This window comes from Anomaloglossus baeobatrachus, chromosome 4 (assembly GCF_048569485.1).
Source record: "Anomaloglossus baeobatrachus isolate aAnoBae1 chromosome 4, aAnoBae1.hap1, whole genome shotgun sequence".
NCBI classification, from domain to species: domain Eukaryota; kingdom Metazoa; phylum Chordata; class Amphibia; order Anura; family Aromobatidae; genus Anomaloglossus; species Anomaloglossus baeobatrachus.
The window spans coordinates 19177753-19197111 of NC_134356.1; the positions used below are offsets into that span (position 1 = coordinate 19177753).

The 19359-nt window shown below is 43.7% G+C and overlaps 2 protein-coding genes across 2 annotated transcripts in view; both read right to left on the reverse strand.

Annotated features, from left to right (window-relative positions):
* Window positions 1–1554, reverse strand: part of LOC142302673 (prostaglandin-E(2) 9-reductase-like) — an 18373-nt gene extending 16819 nt beyond the window's left edge. The window contains exon 1 of the mRNA XM_075343772.1: window positions 1361–1554. Coding sequence (XP_075199887.1) covers window positions 1361–1447 — 87 coding nt within the window. The 5' untranslated portion in view covers window positions 1448–1554. The remainder of the gene's footprint in view (window positions 1–1360) is intronic.
* A 90-nt stretch (window positions 1555–1644) lies between these two features.
* Window positions 1645–18197, reverse strand: LOC142302675 (estradiol 17 beta-dehydrogenase 5-like). The gene is made up of 9 exons (XM_075343776.1): window positions 18033–18197; window positions 11902–12069; window positions 10581–10697; window positions 9398–9475; window positions 6868–6990; window positions 6630–6739; window positions 6342–6507; window positions 5686–5768; window positions 1645–4405 (listed from the first exon to the last, which is right to left on the reverse strand). The coding sequence occupies exons 1-9, from the start codon at window positions 18111–18113 to the stop codon at window positions 4363–4365; spliced, it is 969 nt and encodes a 322-aa protein (XP_075199891.1). The 5' UTR covers window positions 18114–18197; the 3' UTR covers window positions 1645–4362.
* Between the last annotated feature and the right edge of the window lie 1162 nt (window positions 18198–19359).

The following is a 19359-nucleotide window of genomic DNA, read 5'->3' on the forward strand; positions in this document are numbered from 1 at the left end:
TGGGACAAAGATTTTGCTATTATTACTTTTAAATTAAAATCAACACTAGACTTTTTTTTTTTTTTTTAAGTATGTACTGTACTGAAAAATTGTTTAAAAATAAAATGACCATTTATGTTTTGTGGACTTTTTGAAATTCAATTAGACTTTGATTTAGCTGTAATTTTTGAAAAAATTAAAACACAATTTTAAAAGAAAAATGATTATTATTATTATTATTATTATTATTATTAGTAGTAGTAGTAGTAGTAGTAGTATTTGCAAAGATAACTTTAATTTTATATCATGTGAATTTTTCATAAATGTCTGAGACAGGTATCCCCCTTTAAATTAATTACAAGTTTAATATTACTAAAATACAAAATATATAAAAACTAAAATAAATAATACTAATGATAATACAATTCTGATAATAATAATAATAATAATAACAACAACAATAATATTATATTTATTATTGTTATTATTTAATTAAAAGTGAAATATTACTAAAAAACATAATAATAACAAAAATTCTAAATAATAACAACAACATTGTTCTTATTAATTAACATTCAAATATTACTAAAATAATAATAATAATAATAATAATAATAATAATAATAATAATAATAATAATAATAATAATATAGTTGTTATTAATTAATTAAAAGTTCAATTTTAATAAAATAATAATAATGATAATAACATTATTATTATTATTATTATTATTATTATTATTATTATTATTATTATTATTATTATTATTATTATTATTATTATTATTTTAAATAGCAATATTACTAAAACAATAATAATAATAATAATAATAATAATAAATAATAATATAGGTTTTATTAATTAAAAGTGCAATATAATAATAATAGCAGTGGTAATAAATAATAATAATATAGTTATTATTAATTATTTAAAAGTTAAATTTTACTAAAATAATAATAATGATAATAACATTATTATTATTATTATTATTATTATTATTATTATTATTATTATCATTATTTTAAATAGCAATATTACTAAAATAATAATAATAATAATAATAATAATAATAATAATAATAATAATAATAATAATATAAGTTTTATTAATTAAAAGTGCAATATAATAATAATAATAATAATAGCAGTGGTAATAAATAATAATAATAATGATAATAATAAGAATAATAACAATAATAATATTGTTCTTATAAATCAATTAAAAGTGCAATGTTATAATAATAATAATATTTTAATTATTATTTAAAATTCCAATATTACATAATAATAATTATGCTGATATTAATTAATTATAAATTTATTAAAAGTGCAATGTTACTAAAATAATAGTCAGATATTAAGGATTATATTTTTGTGCTCACTTTTTCTGGGGCGTAGGTACCAAATCCAATTACGGGAATTTTGTGTCCATCATTCATGATAATGGTGGACTGCGCACAAAGATCCATTGCTCTTGTATCTTCTGTCCGAGATGTAAGTGTCCTTGGTGGGTTACAAACTTTTTATTCGGTTCCATCCTCCCCCCACCTGCCGTGTCATGAGTACATAAAGAGTCTGTGTGTTCCACATGATAAGAATTAAAAATTGTTGATACATTTTTCATGCAAGGATTCTACAAAAATATAAGACACAAAGCCTCCAGAGAAATAGTCATGTAACTTTATTCATCCGAAATCCAACACAACCTAACAAACACATAAAATACAACTAAAATCCCAAACCAAGGTGGTGATCAGGAGACGATGCAAAACACCCGCTGCATTTATATTAAGAAGTAACTATAACATAGGGATGGGTCTGTACTAGATATGAGCAAAATAGCAAAATAATTTGCAGAGGTATAGACTAGTGGCCACACCGATACTCCTTGGCTTCCAAACCAGAACAGAACCCTACTAACGTTCTACTACCGGTCGGCATCTTCCGTTCCTCTTATGATCCATAGGACTTGTGACGGCATAACATTGAGGCGAGACTTGAGTCAAGACATCGTTGGGGCCTACTAATCAAAGATGGCATCAACCATACCTACAGATAGTAGGAGGTTCTCAATGCTCCGTTCCGGCTGCCGTAGAGTACCGACGTGGCCACTAGCGTTGGTCATCCGTACTGGGTTTTTAAGATAGTAAGTCACATTTGAGCAGATATATTTGGCTTAATCCATTCTTGTAGAATTGGATATATAATTTTTTTTTTTACATTTCTACATCACGAGTGCCGAGTCCACTTACAGAGTCACCCGGACTTTATGGTTCCTTTCCTCTATGGTTTAACAGTTCCTGCTCTCCTCCCACTTTTCTTTATAGCCTCTAATACATTGTATTAAAATTAAAGCAGCTCCTGATTGATTAAAAAAGTCAGAAAACTGCTGTTTTATATTTACATCTATGTACAGGCTGTATATCCGGATTTTACGCTTGTCCACAAGGTGCCTTCGTAATCACAGAGCTAGTATTGTGCTCCATCCATCCCCACAATGAGGTCTCTGTCCTCACGCCATGGAGTCTTTCACTGGTATCTGCATTTCATCCCTTCCCCCACCCCAAAGTACAATATTGCAGACACTGTTTATTAACTCTTAAAGTTGACCTACTTTTATAAAATTTTACTTTTATGCTGAGATAAAACCACTTGAACAACTTGACATTCCAGACCTAAATCTTCAGATACTGGTGTCGATGTTCCCTCTTCTGCCTACTGTCGCGTGCCGTGTTGTTATCGGGACCCCTAAATTTATAAATGCCCTAGGAAATAGGTGTGTACTAGGAATGAGCGAATCCATTCTATATTGATCCAATTTTTTCACAATTTCCTCAAATTTGTGGATTATAGTGGCCAGTCGGCAGCCATTTTTGTGGGAATAAAAAACAATAAAATATCCCACTCACCCCACTCCTCACTTCTCTGCAGCTCCCCGCCGATTCTCCTAAATCTCCTGCTCCAACTATCGTCTTCACTCTTCACCTGAGCTTTGGCAACAACTAGGCTTCAAACCTTAACTAAAAATGATCAACAAGGAAACAGTGGCTCTTCTGATGGTCTCCTAACCTTCAAAACGATCAACAAGGCAACACTGGCTCTCCTGGTGGTCTCCTAACCTTCAAAATGATCAACAAGGCAACACTGGCTCTTCTGGTAGTCTCCTAACCTTCAAAATGATCAACAAGGCAACACTGGCTCTCCTGGTGGTCTCCTAACCTTCAAAATGGTCAACAAGGCAACACTGGCTCTTCTGGTAGTCTCCTAACCTTCAAAAAGCATGCCATGCCTCTCATCGAGTCATGTTGGTCCACAGGAAACCTCAAGATTTTTTTCTAACAAGAGAAGGAGGTGTAACACAATTTATTCCGATGGCCGTATTGACCAAAAATGATCAATCCAAGGCAACTCACACTATTTGCAATCATTGCTCCCACAAGTTTTTGGCTCGAGATAGGCATTGTAATGGATGGTTTCTTGAGGGATCATGAACCCAACGACTCTACTCTGTAAGGACGTATGTTGAGGTCAATGGCCCAATTTAACAGGAGCTTTTTCAACTTATGTTATATCGCACAATTTTTGAGATTCCTCTGGATTGTAAAGATCACACTTGGATCATTACTTTAGAAGTCTAGTAGGGCCAGTAACAGTATCACCAGGCGATTTCCATGTATGAAGATTATAATTGGTGAAGCCATACTCAACCTTTATTATACAAGCACTTTTTTATGATACAGTGGTAAATCTGCCTTATTGGACCTCATACATCAAAATTAAGGTCACCCTTTATCAAATTTGAAAACATGCAGTTTTAACTAATGACTGCTTAAAGAACAAAAGCTAAACCTTGACTAAAATAATCAAAAAGGCAACACTGGCTTCCTGACTGTCTCCTAACCTTATGCCCGTCATCAAGCCTTGTTGGTTCATCCAAAGCCCCAAAAAGGTCTTGGATAAAAGAAGAGAATTCATCAAACAAGTGAATGAAGGCTGACACAAAATATCATGGTGTTCCACATTGACCCAAAGTTATCAAAGAGAGGCAGCTCCGAGGTTGGTATTTTGATGGACGGTTCATTGAGCAATCGTGAACCCAATGGTTCTACTTTGTAAGGACGTATATTGAAGTCAGTAATCCAATTTAGCAGGATCTCCGTTTTTTTGTCATGTCCAGTCATTTATGAAGGTTAAACGGATTGTGGAGGTCACATTTGGACCTTTACTCGTGAAGTCTAGTAGTAGCAGTAGTCAAATCGCTGGTACATGTCCATTCAACAATATTGATGTTTGTTTGAATCTCGCTTGGTCCTTGGTCTAGTTAGAATATACAAACTGGTATCTCCTGCCCAAGAGACCTGAATCTTTGAATAAGGTTTTCATTTCAATATTCATCATCATAGGGACATTTTGGATGGTCGAGCCAACTATGGGAAAAAACACAAAATATTCACAATCATGATTGATAATAATAACTCATTAATAAAAAGAAATATCTCAAATATCTAATTGATAGCTCAAGCGTTGAGGTCAAGAAAACTACAACAGATCGGTCTACAGGTTGGTGGCTCCAGTAAAGAAGACATAGCCCAAATTATGAAAGTTGAGCAAATGACTGTTGTGATTACTAAACAAAGGGGAACTCTGCTGTGACTGCTGGGGATTGGGCACTATTGTGAAGACCTTTAGGGGTTTTCCAGGACTAAAGGTGGGGGTGCGTCTTATAATCTGAATGTAGCTTACCGGGGGTGGTGCAGAGGGGGGGAGAAGAGAGACCGGGGGAATGCTGTGGCAGTTGTGCAGGGGTTGTGGTGGCTGGGTTGGTGTGGTGCTGCGGCAGCTGTGCAGGGGCTGCAGAGGCTGGGTTAGTGCTGCAATGGCTCTGCAGGAGCTGTGGAGGCTAGACTGGTGCTGCACTGCTGCGGTGGCTGTGTGGGGTCTGCAGCGACTGGTGCTGCAGTGGCTGTGTGGGGTCTGCGGCAACTGGTGCTAGTGTTGTGGCAGCTGTGTGGGGTCTGCAGTGGCTGTGCGAGGTCTGCGACGACTGTGTGGGGTCTCAGACAATTGGCGGGGTCTGCAGCGGCTGTGCGGGGTCTGCGGTGGCTGTGCGGGGTCTGTGGTGGCTGGTGCTGGGGCTGCGGCAATTGGGCTGGTGCGGCGGGGCAGGCGGGAAGGACTTCAAATAATGGTGCCCAGAGTCGGTGAGTGCACAGATGAAGCTCTCAATTTAAGATCTCATCTGCGCATGCGCCGCCTCCGGCCCACTGATCTCCCAAAAGCAGACTTAAGGAAAATGGCGCCCGGGGGTGGCGCTTGTGCAGATGAGATCTGTGTTTGCTATTGAGCCGAGAGCTCAATCTGCGCAAGCACTAACTCCGGGCACCATTTCTTTGAAGTCCTCACTGCCCGCAACCGCTGCCGCAGTCCGAGCCTCAGCAGAGCAGCCCCACCACCAGCGCAGCCGACAATTTCTGGGACAGCATCAGAGCACCCATCACCCCTGCCTCCTGTGACCCCACTCCACCACCTCTACCACCCCTTCCAGTAGGACACCATCGGTTTATAAGATGGACCCCTTTTTTTTCACCCTCTATTGCTCTGAATATGAGGTGTGTCTTATAATCCGGTGCATCCGAAAAATACGGTACTCAAGACATAGATACTTGCTACGGTAAAAGTTACCAGCCTAAATGAAAAATAAACTTACCGGCTTCCGTTTGTATAACGCAGATTTCTATCAAGTTTATTCAGCGTGTCCATATCTTCATCACTTAACTGAAAGTCAAAAACCTGTAAAATAAAATTTAAGAAAAAACAGGAGACATTGTAAAGTGTAAGATGCAAAAATTTACAAAGTTTTCCACAATTTCACAAGTGACTAAAACACTATTCCGATTTACAAGGGAAGGTTTTTTAAGGTGACCATTCAAGAAGATATTTGAGATCCCTGACGCCATGTTCACGGGGACAGGAAAACTCCAAAATTTTACTGCCAAATAGGTAACGAACAGCGGAGGCTTCTGAAGGCCACTTATCTCAGTCCCTTGTTAAAAAAACCCCATGCTGATCAATTTTTGTGGACTCCACGAAGAAGTATTGTAAATGTGTTATCAAATTTTTGTTTTGCAAAATTGAATCTTTGGAAGCCTTTGGCCGCCGGAATGACTATCATTTGGGATAACCGCTAAGCATGCGATCTGTAGGTGACCATGAAAAATGACTGACTAGAATATTAAAGCACTTAAGACATGAGGACCACCACAAAGAAAGTGTCGAAACCTGTTGATAAAATATTTGAAACTTTTGGAACATTATTCTTTGAAATAAAAGGGAGCGAAGTTTCTAAAAAAAAAATACTCATACCTGCAAGTTGTTCTTGATCCTTTCTGGTGTGAAACTTTTAGCCAGCACCACAATGCCTCGTTGTAGAAGATGCCTCATTGCCACCTGAGCTGGGGTTCGTCCATATTTTTTAGAAACTTCAATCAAGACTGGATCTTCAAGGACATAGGGACTGTCCTGATCTATCCTGATGGAGAAGACTTGGATTAGAGGTGACATCTCCATATGTTTAGGATGTTGTAGATAGTTCTATATTCTCTGCAATCCCAACAGAATACATTTTCCACCTATAGTATTGCTTTCATTTACCAACTGGCATCTCGACTGGATCCCAAAACACCAAAAGCCACCAAAATGATATCATGAGACTTGCAGAACCCCAACAATTTACTTTGATTGAGGTAGATGTGACATTCCACCTTAAGAAAAAACAAACAAAAAAGTTTAGAGAAATGGAAGATTGCCTAAAAATGTTACTTTTTTAAGAAAAATGGCCAAGGATGGCAGGAGGGGGGCATTCATTTTATGGGTCATTAACATGGACTACCTGGTTACAGACTGGTTTGTATTTCAGTCCTTCCATGTTCAGGATTAGTTCTAGCTGCCGCCGGTTGAAGCTCGAAACCCCAATTGATTTGGCCAGCCCGGTTTCTTTGCACTCCTCCATTGCCTATAAGTCGTAGATGCACAACATACTTCTAAATTAATTGGGAACTTAATGGTTCAAAATTTCTAACAACCCAGCACTAATCAAAATTTATTGCTAAAAAGTTGGTCAAAGGTCTGGAATCTCTTGGTCAAAGATCTGATGTGCCAATGTCCAAAAGAGAAGAATGAAAAATTTGTAACAAGTTCTTTCAAAAATGTATCACAATGACTTTGGGATAGCGGGGAATCAGGGGCTCCTAAGCTATTCCTCAAGCTAGGGGGCCCTATGCTATCTCAAACCTCAGGGATACTCCTGATGGCAGAAAGGCCTCTGTTTCCTTCCTGGCCCTGACCAGTCCTGATCTGATTCCCCTTCCACCCAGGGAGGGACGAGAGAGAAATCTGTTGAAACCACAGATAAAGACAGACAAGGGAAAACCATAACTCTGTCCCACAGTATGCACACACAAAGGTAAAGACAATAAGAGATTCAGGAGAAAAAGAAGAGCAGGAAGAAGGTACAACACAACAAGCGTTAACTTCCCAATCACTTCAAGCAGTTGGCACAACTAAAGCACAACTTTCACCACAGAGTCTGTGACACCACACCTCACAGACCAACATGGAATAAACTATAGCTGGCATGGGTAGAAGGCTACCACCAGCATAAATAGGAGGGGAGCAGATGTGATAGGTCTCAGCACAACATGCGATTAAAGGAGCAAGCAGTCTAGCATTAATTAACTCTTGCTAGCCTGCCTATAAATCAGCACACAGCAGTTTGATGCCTGAGTCTGCCTGTGTTGATCCCAGACATCAGGGAAACTATTGGGCAGAGTGTCAGAATCTGCAATCTTAACAGAGTCTAATGCTGCCTTGACAGTCTGTTCTGTTCAAAATGTGTGCGACAAAATCCTTTATGAAGTTGGTCTTTTCATACAGAGGGGAGGGGCCATTTGGATCCATAAGACTTTTGAGTCCATCAGAAGACATGGCCGCTGTCACGGGTGACAGAAAGTCCTATGGTGTCCGGCTATAGAAGGTCACAGCGCTTGGCTACACAAGCTGTTCCCTGACCTTCTATCATTCCTGCTTGGTTTTCCTCCCTTTTGCTTTAGGACTCTGCAGAGTTCCTCAGCCTGTCAGCTGCTGTTCATCAATACTTCCCTTGTCTTTATACACCTTCACTTCCAATTATTTGGTGCTGGTGATACTTCATATGCCTTTATAAATTATTGAGTGCAAGCAGTCAGCTTGCATACATCTGGAGAATCTTGGTGGTTGTTGCAGTTTCTCTCCATGAGTCCACTGGAGATATGTTGTTTGTTGGTTTACCTTGTTTGTTATCCCTGTGTGTCCTTTAAGGCCCCTTTACACACTGAGACTTTCAGCAATCCCACCAGCGATCCCAACCTGGCCGGGATCGCTACAAAGTCTCTGGTGAGTCGCTGGTGAGCTGTCAAACAGGCAAACCTGGCCAACGACGCAACAGCGATCCGGACCTGCAGAACAACCTAGCTAGTCATTGGGGACGTTGTAAAGCAGCTTTTTGAAAGGGAAGTCGCTAACAAAGTCGCTGTAAAGTCCCCTTTACACACTGAGACTTTCTAGCGATCATGCTGCACAGCGGGAAACAAAGGACCAAAGAATGGTCCTGAACGATTTGTAGCGATTAGCAACTTCACAGCGGGGGCCAGGTCGCTGATGTGTTTCACACACTGCAATGTCGCTGGGGAGGTCGCTATTACGTCACAAAACCGGTGATGTTACAGCGATGTCGTTTGCGATGTTGCAGTGTGTAAAGCCACCTTTAGTGCCTAGTTGGATTGATGAAGAGCTCATCCCATCTGCTCCCTACTTACGGACCAGATAAGGGTCAACCTAGGGCCAGGTATCCAGTTCGGCTCATAGGTGTGGAACCTATCTAGGGTGGTGAGATAACCCAGGGACCAGCGGGAGGCTTGGTCAGGGGGGGTCACCATCTCCCCCTTCCCTAGACATAGGGTTTCCCTTTCCTTCTGCTAGGTACTTCCCCATACCTAGAGTGACAGCAGCTCCGGAACTGAGTATTTCCGGCTGGCTGCTGCCGCCAGCACCTGGGACAGCTGATCGATGTGGGTGTGTATGCTGGACCCCAGCCAATCAGACATTAAGGATAGGCCATCAATATAAATTTAGTGGACAAACTCTTTAAGTGTTCCATTAGAGAAAGTGAATCAGACTTTTGGACCCACTGAGTATTTACGAAGATATCCAGTTCCTTTCAACTCTATACGCTGAGCTTCACCTACAGGTCTACAGGCACACTGCTGACACACTATAGGTTGACACTTTCACTTATTTTCAAAGATTTGGGGAAATTTTAATGTATTAATTTTCTTAATGCTAAGAGAAGATAACATTAAAGTTTTGATCAACCAACGTTCTACCTTCCACGTGTCCCGGATGTCTGTGTTGTGATAGATCACTTTTCCATTTTCATCTGTCGGGTATCGATCGTCACCTGGCTTTTCAATTGATTGGAAAAAAACATATTTAATATGGAGGAAATTTGTAAATAAAATTGTCAAAAATTACTCAATCAACCATTATTTTGCTGGGTTATAGAGGGCCTCCCGACCTTCGCCTGTTCTTTCATGGCCCACCACTCTGATTTGGTAGTCTACATCTGTACTGTCACCAATACGGTTGCTTTAACACTAGAAGTCCCAGGAATTTCGAGCTCCATAGGGTTCCAATGGTAGAAATGTCAAATGACCCCTCTCTGGGACTTCTAGTGTTAAAGGCACGTCCAGCACCTCCTGGTATCAAAGCTTACGTGGCGCTATAATGTTGCACAGTTTAGTCTACACCAGAGGTTGCATCGATGACCGGTGAGGAGGAGTTGACCAAACCGGAGCGACGCTGCATGGCAGGATAGGTGAGGATTTGGTGAGTATCATTTTTTCATGCTGGACCACCTGTACCTGTCCATTTTCTTCAATGGTTTCTGTTCTATAGCTAAACTGTGACGTTTTCTCACTATCCAGATTCACCACAAATTGGCTGCTGCATTTCCTGCTTTTGCTTTTATATTGGCTATGATGGTGCCTTGTGATTGGCTATGCTATACCACATGATGTGAAAGCTGCAAGGCCTTATGGGGAATTTGCCATCATGAGAGATTTTTCTGGCTGCTATAATATTCTGCAATGTGTAACATAAATGATTTGTGCGAAGCAAATGGGAAATTTTGTAACTTTGCCGGGTTCATCAAATTCATACAAATTTGATGCAAATTAGATGTTTACGTTTTAGGTCTAATTATTTGAGCCATGCTCTTACTAGACTGGGAGTCATTCAGCTCTTTCTGCCTCTATCTTAGCAGAAAATCCCAGCACAGTCTAAAGCACAAAGCAGCAAGTTAATCAGCCACGGGGTCGTCATCTACCTGCCACATCTAAAAAGTCTAAAAAATATACTTTCATGGATGTGTTTCCATCTAGAAGATGCGATTGATTCAGGGATTAGGTAGAAAAGGAGCAAAAGTGGTGTTTAAGAACGAAAGGGTGTAACACAACCACAACACATAAATCTGGTATAAAACCATATTGTTTTTTCAGACTTGCCCACCTTGAGTTCCATAGGGTTGTGAATGAGGAACAGGTCCACGTAGTCCAGCTCTAGATCTCTCAGGGATTTCTTAAGGGCAGGAATCACCCTCTCCGGACTTTGGTCAGTCAGCCACAGCTAGAAAAGTCACATATTATGGTTTCATCAATCTGTACTCTACTGTAATCTACAGTTGGAAAAGCATGAGTAACGCCAGTGTCCCCATCCCTAATGACAGCGTTCTGGAGCTTGTCTGCGCCGATCACCCTGCACTTTTCTCTCCCCCCACCCGGCAAGGATACCGATGCCGATACCTCCTTGGCTGACCGCTAGTCCTTGCAGGCATGCTTGTGTGGCACGGTCTCCTACTCTCCTGCATGGCTGCTCTCGTGCATCTTAGTCTCCTATTCTCCTGCACGGCCGCCCACATGCGTCTCGGCCCCCTGCTCTGCTGCATTTCTGCCCACGTGTGGTGCGATCCCCGGCTTTGCTCCATAGCGGCCTGTGTTTCAGCCCCGGCTTATGCCGATGTCCCTAGACCCCAGGGCCTGTGAACGCGCATGTGTTTTCCTGGTTAGTAGACGAGGGTGCACGCATGAACTCCCCATCCATTAAGGGCAGCGCACATTCCTTGAAAAAATGTCCCCAGCCTATCGCTGGAAGGTAACAGGCATTTAAGGCTTCCTCCTCTGTTGGGAAGCACCGGAGCAACTCATTAGGTTCCTAGGCTAGTCCGTTGTGTTGGTACAGCCTGTTGCTCTGGTCTGCCTGTATCCAGCACAAGTCCTGCCTATAATCAGTTCTGTGCCCGCTGTGTTCCTGCACCCATCCAGCCTGTGCTCCTTTACCTTACCTGCCTGTGATCCTGATCCCGTCCTGCCTGTGTTCCTGTATCATGCTGTGTGTTCCTGGACCCGTCCAGACTATGTTCTGTCCTGAGGTCCGTTCCTGCGTCCCTATACCAGCCTGTATTTTCTCCTGAGTCCTGGCACTAGCATGTGTCCTGCCTGAGTCCGGTGCCTGTGTTCCTTAGTCTCTCCTACCTGAGTCCTAGTACTCGTCCTGTCTGTGGCTCCATTCCTGTCCTGCTGACATCCGGCTCCACTCAGCTGCCATAGCTCTGGACTCTGCCCTAGGCGTGACACCCAAGCCCATCCTCACCATCAAAGGCTCTGGTGAGTTACCGGTAGGAGCCTAGTCAAGCCCCTCAGGGTGAACCCGGGTCCCCAGTGGTCCAGTGGGTCAACTCTCACTGGCTCGAATCAGATATACCGGTGTGGAGTGTGACACCATGGTTCTGTCTTGGACTATCTCCCCGATAGCTGCTCTATTGTATCGTCACCTTGCTGGTGTAGAAGACGTCTTCTCTCTTCACGGTGCCATCTGCAATCTTAGCCCTTATCGCTCGGCCGACTTCGACCTCATTGCCGTATATCGATGCACAGTCAATGTGGCGGTATCCAACATCAAGGGCCAATTTCACACTTTCCTCCCCTTGAGTTTTCAAAACCTTAAAAAAAACAAACAAAAAACAAAAGATTGACCCATGAAAAGAGATGCACTGTTAATAAGGATTACGGAAAAGTGCAGGATATGGAGGAGTGTTGTTCTTGTTGCACATTGAGATGTTCTGACTTTTGTTTCTGAGAACGCTTTGCAACAAAACGTACAGTACATTCTGGGGCGCCGCGGCGGTGTGCCACCGGATCACAAAGTGTGCTACATACCTCTGCTGCAGAAGGAACCACATGGATAAGGGCACCTGAGGCTTACTGTGACCACTACATGTCATAATATAAACCTGATAGCGGTATTATTTAAATGCTTTATAACACTGTAATTAGACTGCTCTATATATGCAGCTGTTAGTCACTGTACAGTATATGGGTATTATTTGAGCACTGTAAGGCGATATTTACTAAGGTATTATGTGGCATTTTTGCTAAAATACTACTGTATATGTTTATAGTATTCAAGTACTGTGTTGATATTTACTTAGGTGTTTTATCACATTATTATTAAGACACTGTATGTTGGCATTATTTGAACACCATATGGCAATATTTACTTTGCTATTATGTGGTTTTATTACTAGACTACTGTATGTTGGCATTATTTATTTTTCGCACTTATATGGCGCTATTAACTCCACAGCGCTTTACAGACATGATCGTCACTGTCCCCATTGGGGCTCACAATTTAGTTTACCTATCAGAATGTCTTTGGAGTGTGGGAGGAAACTGGAGGAAACCCACGCAAACACAGGGAGAACATACAAACTCCTTGCAGATGTTGTCTTTGATGAACCAAGACTCCAGCGCTGCAAGACTGCTGTGCTAACCACTGAATCACCATGCTCAGTGGTTAGCATAGTATGGGGATGTGTACTTAGGTGAAAATCCAACACTACAATCTCTCTGGATTTGACTTCTGAAATTCAATTTGCCCCCCTCCTGGTCCTCGTCCCGCTCTGACGGCCTGGTTTCTTCTGTGTCTTTCTTCACGCTGCACCAGCGTCTCCTGTGCCATAAAGGCCTCGGATGACCCATGTCATGATGGTATCCCATGAGAACATCACATTGTGCATAGCCCTAGGTCTCGCCAGTACCTTGGACGATGCACGATGCGGTGACGTCCTGACGTTGTCATGTCACAACGAGTCATCCCAGGCCTTTTAATACCGGAGATGCTGGCGCAGAGTGAAGGAAACTCAGGAGAAACCAGAGCGGACAGAGCGGGACAAGTACCAGGAGGGGAGCAAATTGAATTTCAGAAATCCTCTTTTGGCAGATTTGCTTATCACCTATATTTACTTAAGGGGTATTCCCATTTCCAAGATCCTATCCCAATATGTAGTACGGTATAATAATAATATTATTAGCAAATACCTCCAATTAGAAATGTAGTATAGTTCTCCTGATATAGCCATGGGACTTACCTTATGTGCGGGGCATTGCAGTACAGTATCCCAAAAAAGCACACCCGTGAAGAGACACATAATAGTATAGAAGAATAGATAGTCCCTCTAAGAATGCCCCGTTTAACAATGTGTACCCCTTTATCAGTGTGTGGCCCTTTAGCAGAGTGTGGCCCTTTAGCAGAGTGTGGCCCTTTAGCAGTGTGTGGCCCTTTAGCAGAATGTGCCCCTTTAGCAGTGTGTGCCCCTTTAGCAGTGTGTGGCCCTTTAGCAGTGTGTGGCCCTTTAGCAGAATGTGCCCCTTTAGCAGAGTGTGGCCCTTTAGCAGTGTGTGGCCCTTTAGCAGTGTGTGGCCCTTTAGCAGTGTGTGGCCCTTTAGTAGTGTGTGGCCCTTTAGCAGTGTGTGGCCCTTTAGCAGTGTGTGGCCCTTTAGCAGAATGTGCCCCTTTAGCAGAGTGTGGCCCTTTAGCAGTGTGTGGCCCTTTAGCAGTGTGTGGCCCTTTAGCAGTGTGTGCCCCTTTAGCAGTGTGTGGCCCTTTAGCAGTGTGTGGCCCTTTAGCAGAATGTGCCCCTTTAGCAGAGTGTGGCCCTTTAGCAGTGTGTGGCCCTTTAGCAGAGTGTGGCCCTTTAGCAGTGTGTGGCCCTTTAGTAGTGTGTGGCCCTTTAGCAACGTGTGCCCCTTTAGCAGTATGTGGCCCTTTAGCAGCATGTGCCCTTTAAGCAGCGTGTCCCTTTAGCAGCATGTGGCCCTTTAGCAGAGTGTGGCCCTTTAGCAGCGTGTTGCTCTTTAGCAGTGTGTGGCCCTTTAGCAGCATGTGGCCCTTTAGCAGCGTGTTGCTCTTTAGCAGTGTGTGGCCTTTTAGCAGCGTGTGGCCTTTTAGCAGCGTGTGGCCCTTTAGCAGCGTGTGCCCGTTTAGCAGTATGTGGCCCTTTAGCAGAGTGTGGCCTTTTAGCAGCGTGTGGCCCTTTAGCAGCGTGTGGCCCTTTAGCAGCGTGTGCCCCTGTAGCAGTATGTGGCCCTTTAGCAGCATGTGCCCCTTAAGCAGCGTGTCCCTTTAGCAGTGTGTGGCCCTTTAGCAGAGTGTGGCCCTTTAGCAGAGTGTGGCCCTTTAGCAGCGTGTTGCTCTTTAGCAGTGTGTGGCCCTTTAGCAGTGTGTTGCTCTTTAGCAGTGTGTGGCCTTTTAGCAGCGTGTGGCCTTTTAGCAGCGTGTGGCCCTTTAGCAGCGTGTGCCCGTTTAGCAGTATGTGGCCCTTTAGCAGAGTGTGGCCTTTTAGCAGCGTGTGGCCCTTTAGCAGCGTGTGGCCCTTTAGCAGCGTGTGCCCCTGTAGCAGTATGTGGCCCTTTAGTAGTGTCTGGTCCTTTAGCAGTGTAGGGCCTTTAGCAGCGTGTGGCCCTTTAGCAGCGTCTCCCTTTAGCAGTGTGTGCCCCTTTAGCAGTGTGTGGCCCTTTAGCAGTGTGTGGCCCATTTAGCAGTGTGTGCCCCTTTAGCAGCGTGTGGCCCTTTAGCAGCGTGTGCCTCTTAAGCAGCGTGTCCCTTTAGCAGCGTGTGGCCCTTTAGCAGAGTGTGGCCTTTTAGCAGTATGTGACCCTTTAGTAGTGTCTGGTCCTTTAGCAGTGTTTCATAGTTTCATAGTTTCATAGTTTTTAAGGTTGAAGTGAGACTCTAAGTCTATCTAGTTCAACCCGTAGCCTAACATGTTGATCCAGAGGAAGGCAAAAAAACCCCAATGTGTCAAATAAGCTCCAATGGGGAAAAAAATTCCTTCCTGACTCCACATACGGCAATCAGACTAGTTCCCTGGATCAACACCCTGTCATAAAATCTAATATACATAACTGGTAATATTATATTTTTCAAGAAATGCGTTCAGGCTCTGCTTAAATTTTACTAGTGAATCACTCATTACAACATCATGCGGCAGAGAGCTCCATAGTCTCACTGCTCGTACAGTAAAGAATCCTCATCTGTGATTATGATTAAACATTCTTTCCTCAAGACGTAGCAGATGCCCCCGTGTTCCAGTCGCAGGCCTAGGTGTAAAGAGATCTTTGGAAAGGTCTCTGTACTGTCCCCTCATATATTTATACATTGTGATTAGATCCCCCTAAGCCTTTGTTTTTCCTAACTAACTAACCCCAAGTTTAATAACCTGTCTTGGTATTGCAGCCCCACCCATTCCTCTAATAATCTAGGTCGCTCTTCTATCTACCTGTAAGATTATGCTATTTATAACCTTCTATACTTTTGCTAACAAGAAATGCATCCATTCCTCTCTTAAATTCATTCAGTGAGTTGGCCATCACCACTTCCTCAGGAAGAGAGTTCCAGAGCCTCACTGCTCTTACCGTGAAGAACCCTCTTCTATGCTGATGTAGGAATTTTCTTTCCTCCAATCGAAAAGAATGCCCCCTTGTTCTTGTCATAGTCCTTGGTACAAACAGATGATGGGAGAGATCTCTATATGGCCCTCTGATATATTTGTACATATTTATTAGGTCTCCCCTAAGTCTTCTCTTTTCTAGAGTAAATAGACCTAATTTTGATAACCTTTCCGTGTATTGTAATGCACCCATTCCATTTATTATTTTAGTAGCCCGCCTCTGAACCCTTTCAAGTTCAGTAATGTCTTTCTTCAGCACCGGCGCCCAAAATTGCACACAATACTCCAAGTGTGGTCTGACGAGTGATTTGTACAGAGGGAGAATGATGTTTTCATCTCGTGCCCCCAGACCTCTTCTAATGCATCCCATCACCCTATTTGCTTTGGCGGCTGCTGCCTGACACTGGGCACTCCAATTTAGATTCTTATTCACTAAGATGCCTAAGTCTTTTTCCATGTCTGATTTCCCCAGCGGTTTCCCATTTAGTAAGTAATCGTAGCATCTGTTTCTCCTTCCCATGTGCATAACCTTACACTTATCTGTGTTAAACCTCATTTGCCATTTTTCAGCCCAGTGTAGGGCCTTTAGCAGTGTGTGGCTCCTTAGCAGTGTGTGGCCCTTTAGGAATGTGTGCCTCTTTAGCAGTATGTGGTCCTTTAGCAGTGTGCACCCCTTTAGCAGTGTGTGGCCCTTTAGCAGCGTGTGGTCCTTTGGCAGTGCGTGGCCCTTTAGCAGTGTGTGGCCCTTTAGCAGCGTTTGCCCCTTTAGCAGTGCCAGAGCACCCTTAAAACAGAGTGTCCCGATAAAGCGTAAAGCAGTATGTGCACTTTATCAGACAATTAGCCCTTTAACAGACACCAGCCCCCAAGAAATTGTGGCGCCCCTGACCTGGTCAGGCACCACAGAGTATTGCACCCATGCGGGAGCAATGCTTCCAGGTAATCTCCAAAGGCCAGGATGAGGCGCACACACAAACATATAGTGATCAGGCCTCCCACATCACCAGAGGGGACCCTTGGGTAGCCAGAAGGGGTTAACTTTCAATTCCCAGCTAGGGGTGTGTTCAGGGGCTGGTTGCTAGGAAGCAGGGCAGAGAGAGAGAAAAAGAAGGGAGTCGAGAGGAAGAAGTTGAAGTGTGTGGAAGGGAGCAGAGGAGCTCTCGTGTCAGACAGGTCCTGAGGAGTGCAGTAGCTGAAAGCGGGGGAGAAAGGAGTACCGTGGGTCGGCCTGAAAACCATCCAGAGAGAGGGGTGGCTGAGTACGGAGATCCCGGTATCCGAGCACACAAGGGGAACTAGATCCCCAGCACAGGCAGCAGATCATCCAGAGCTGCTTAACCTACAGGTGGAGGGGGGTACTTCATGCCCTCACCACGACTACACAGAGCTTGAGCCAAGCAGCAATCACCAGGCCCATAAGGGGACAGGGCCAGACGCCATCCCACCAAGGCCACGCTGCCGGCAGACGAGCCAGAGAGAGAGGGGAGCAGGGTGGTAACAGCTTCCCTGGAGGGGTCCTACCACGCTTCAAGCAAAGGATCCTCCTAAAACAGAAAGAGTGCAAGGAAGGCGAGTGGACAGCTACCCTCAGAACGGCCTCCTGGAATTCCTGGTTCAACCTGGTTATCACAGTGTCGCCCGGGCATCTCACCGTGACCTCCAAACAGTGAGTAAACACGTTGAAAGACTTCTTGGACTGTGTTTGAGTCATTCTGCGACCTGTGGTCCCACACACATACACCGGGGCCTGGGGCTTGCCTCACTCTCAGGGGGCTAATATACTGACTGCACCCACCATCAGCCCCAGGCATCCCTTAATCTGCAGTGGCGGTCCCCGCTGACCGCAATACTGAGAGTGGCGTCACGACAATCAAGAAAGAAGGTTCCCTACCTGTGACCAGATCCAGCTGCGTGGAGTCCCTGAAGGTAATGCACCGACACAGCGTTTGCGGGGCTCCACAAAATATCCACATAAACAGTGCTAATAGGAGAGTGCCTTGTAAACAGTGTCCAATAAAGGCCTACCTTGTAAATACAGGTAGTGAGCAGTAATCAGAATCTCACATGTGAGCGTCCTACCAACACTGACCACGGCAGCCATGAGGTTCATCACTCTGTTTTCCCAAAAGCCCCTTCTTACTTCATTTATCAGCCAATGTATAGAAGACTCTCACCTCGCGTGAAGCATAGGTACCAAATCCCACCACTGGCATCTTGTGGCCATCATTCAGTCTCACGTCTGATCTTAGCGCCATGGTGTGCTCCTCAGAGAGCTCCTGCTGCACCTCTTTTATAGGACACACCGGCTCTTCAGCCCGACCTGCTCTCTGCTCTCCCCATGTGTTTGGTACTCTGCCATCTGACACACCTCAGCCGGTTCTGACTTACTGACGGGTATTGTGCAATGCCCGCAGCTCGGCTCAGGAGGACTCTTATGGAAATTGGCAATTTGCTTTTTAAATGTTAGTGAATGATTAAGAGAATCTGAGTCAAAGAGGAGAAAATGTTCCTGAGGCCGGTTTCTTAAAGAAACAAGAGATTGAACACTACCTTGGTGCTGGACAAGGCTGTGGAATCTCGAGAACTGGAGGAGTTTCCATTTGGGACTGTCTAGATTTGGACACATGTCTACCACAATCTCTTGCCTTCATCATGAGTCAACAAGTGGCTTCTCAATCATGGTGAATACGACAGCAAAAATCTGTCAGTGGACAACAAAGATGTCTCGGCTCCACCACCTCGGCCTTGCTCTCTTATCTATAGCTGTCTTCTTGCACAGTAGACCACACCAGTTTTCTCAGGAAGTGAACTTCTTCAGACATCATCACCATAGGACTTTTAAGGCTGTCTCAGGTATAGGTCAGGTGCTTGGATGCATTGTCCTCAGTCAACTCAAGTTTGTCAGGAGATTGATTCTACTTTACTTGAATCAGCCCTAGTACATCATCTCTTTTGTCTTCCATGCTATAACCAGCATTATTTCCAAGCTTAGTGCAGTATACTATGCGTTGTCCCAATCTACTACTCATTAAGCAAGTTACCAACTTCTTACAACTCTTCTTGATGCTGATCACACCAAGCCTCTGCAATCAAGGTAACAGCTCTTCAAGCAAGTCTCCAGTTTGCCTATATGTCATTACTATTCTGCGACTAACCATTTCCTTTCTACACGTCCCAGCTTGCATGCATCGCTTCTATTAACTTTTGCCCTGCTGGAAGATGCCAGACTGCATTTACTCCTCTGCCATTCCAGTGGTTAACTGCAACCTTGCTGGAAGATACTAGGTTGTATATACATCTTTATAACATTGTGACTCGGTGTGTTCCTGTACATCTTGCTTAGCATCATTTGGTGCTACCTATTCCTCTTGTTATAGTCATTGATCCAAATGTCATCCCTCAAGACCTGTTCCTCCGCACCACCAAATCGCCCACATAAATCTACGGATTAGAAAATCTACCTCAGCAGTGAATAGAGGAACCATAGTGCTGTAAGCCTTC

Coding starts and splice junctions, on each gene's coding strand:
- LOC142302675 (XM_075343776.1), bottom strand. CDS start 18,113: ATGGCGCTAAGATCAGACGTGAGACTGAATGATGGCCACAAGATGCCA. Junction 6,740..6,867: donor ACAAACCAGTCTGTAACCAG/GTAGTCCATGTT, acceptor TTTTTTCTTAAG/GTGGAATGTCACATCTACCT. Junction 5,769..6,341: donor GGATCAAGAACAACTTGCAG/GTATGAGTATTT, acceptor TTTATTTTACAG/GTTTTTGACTTTCAGTTAAG.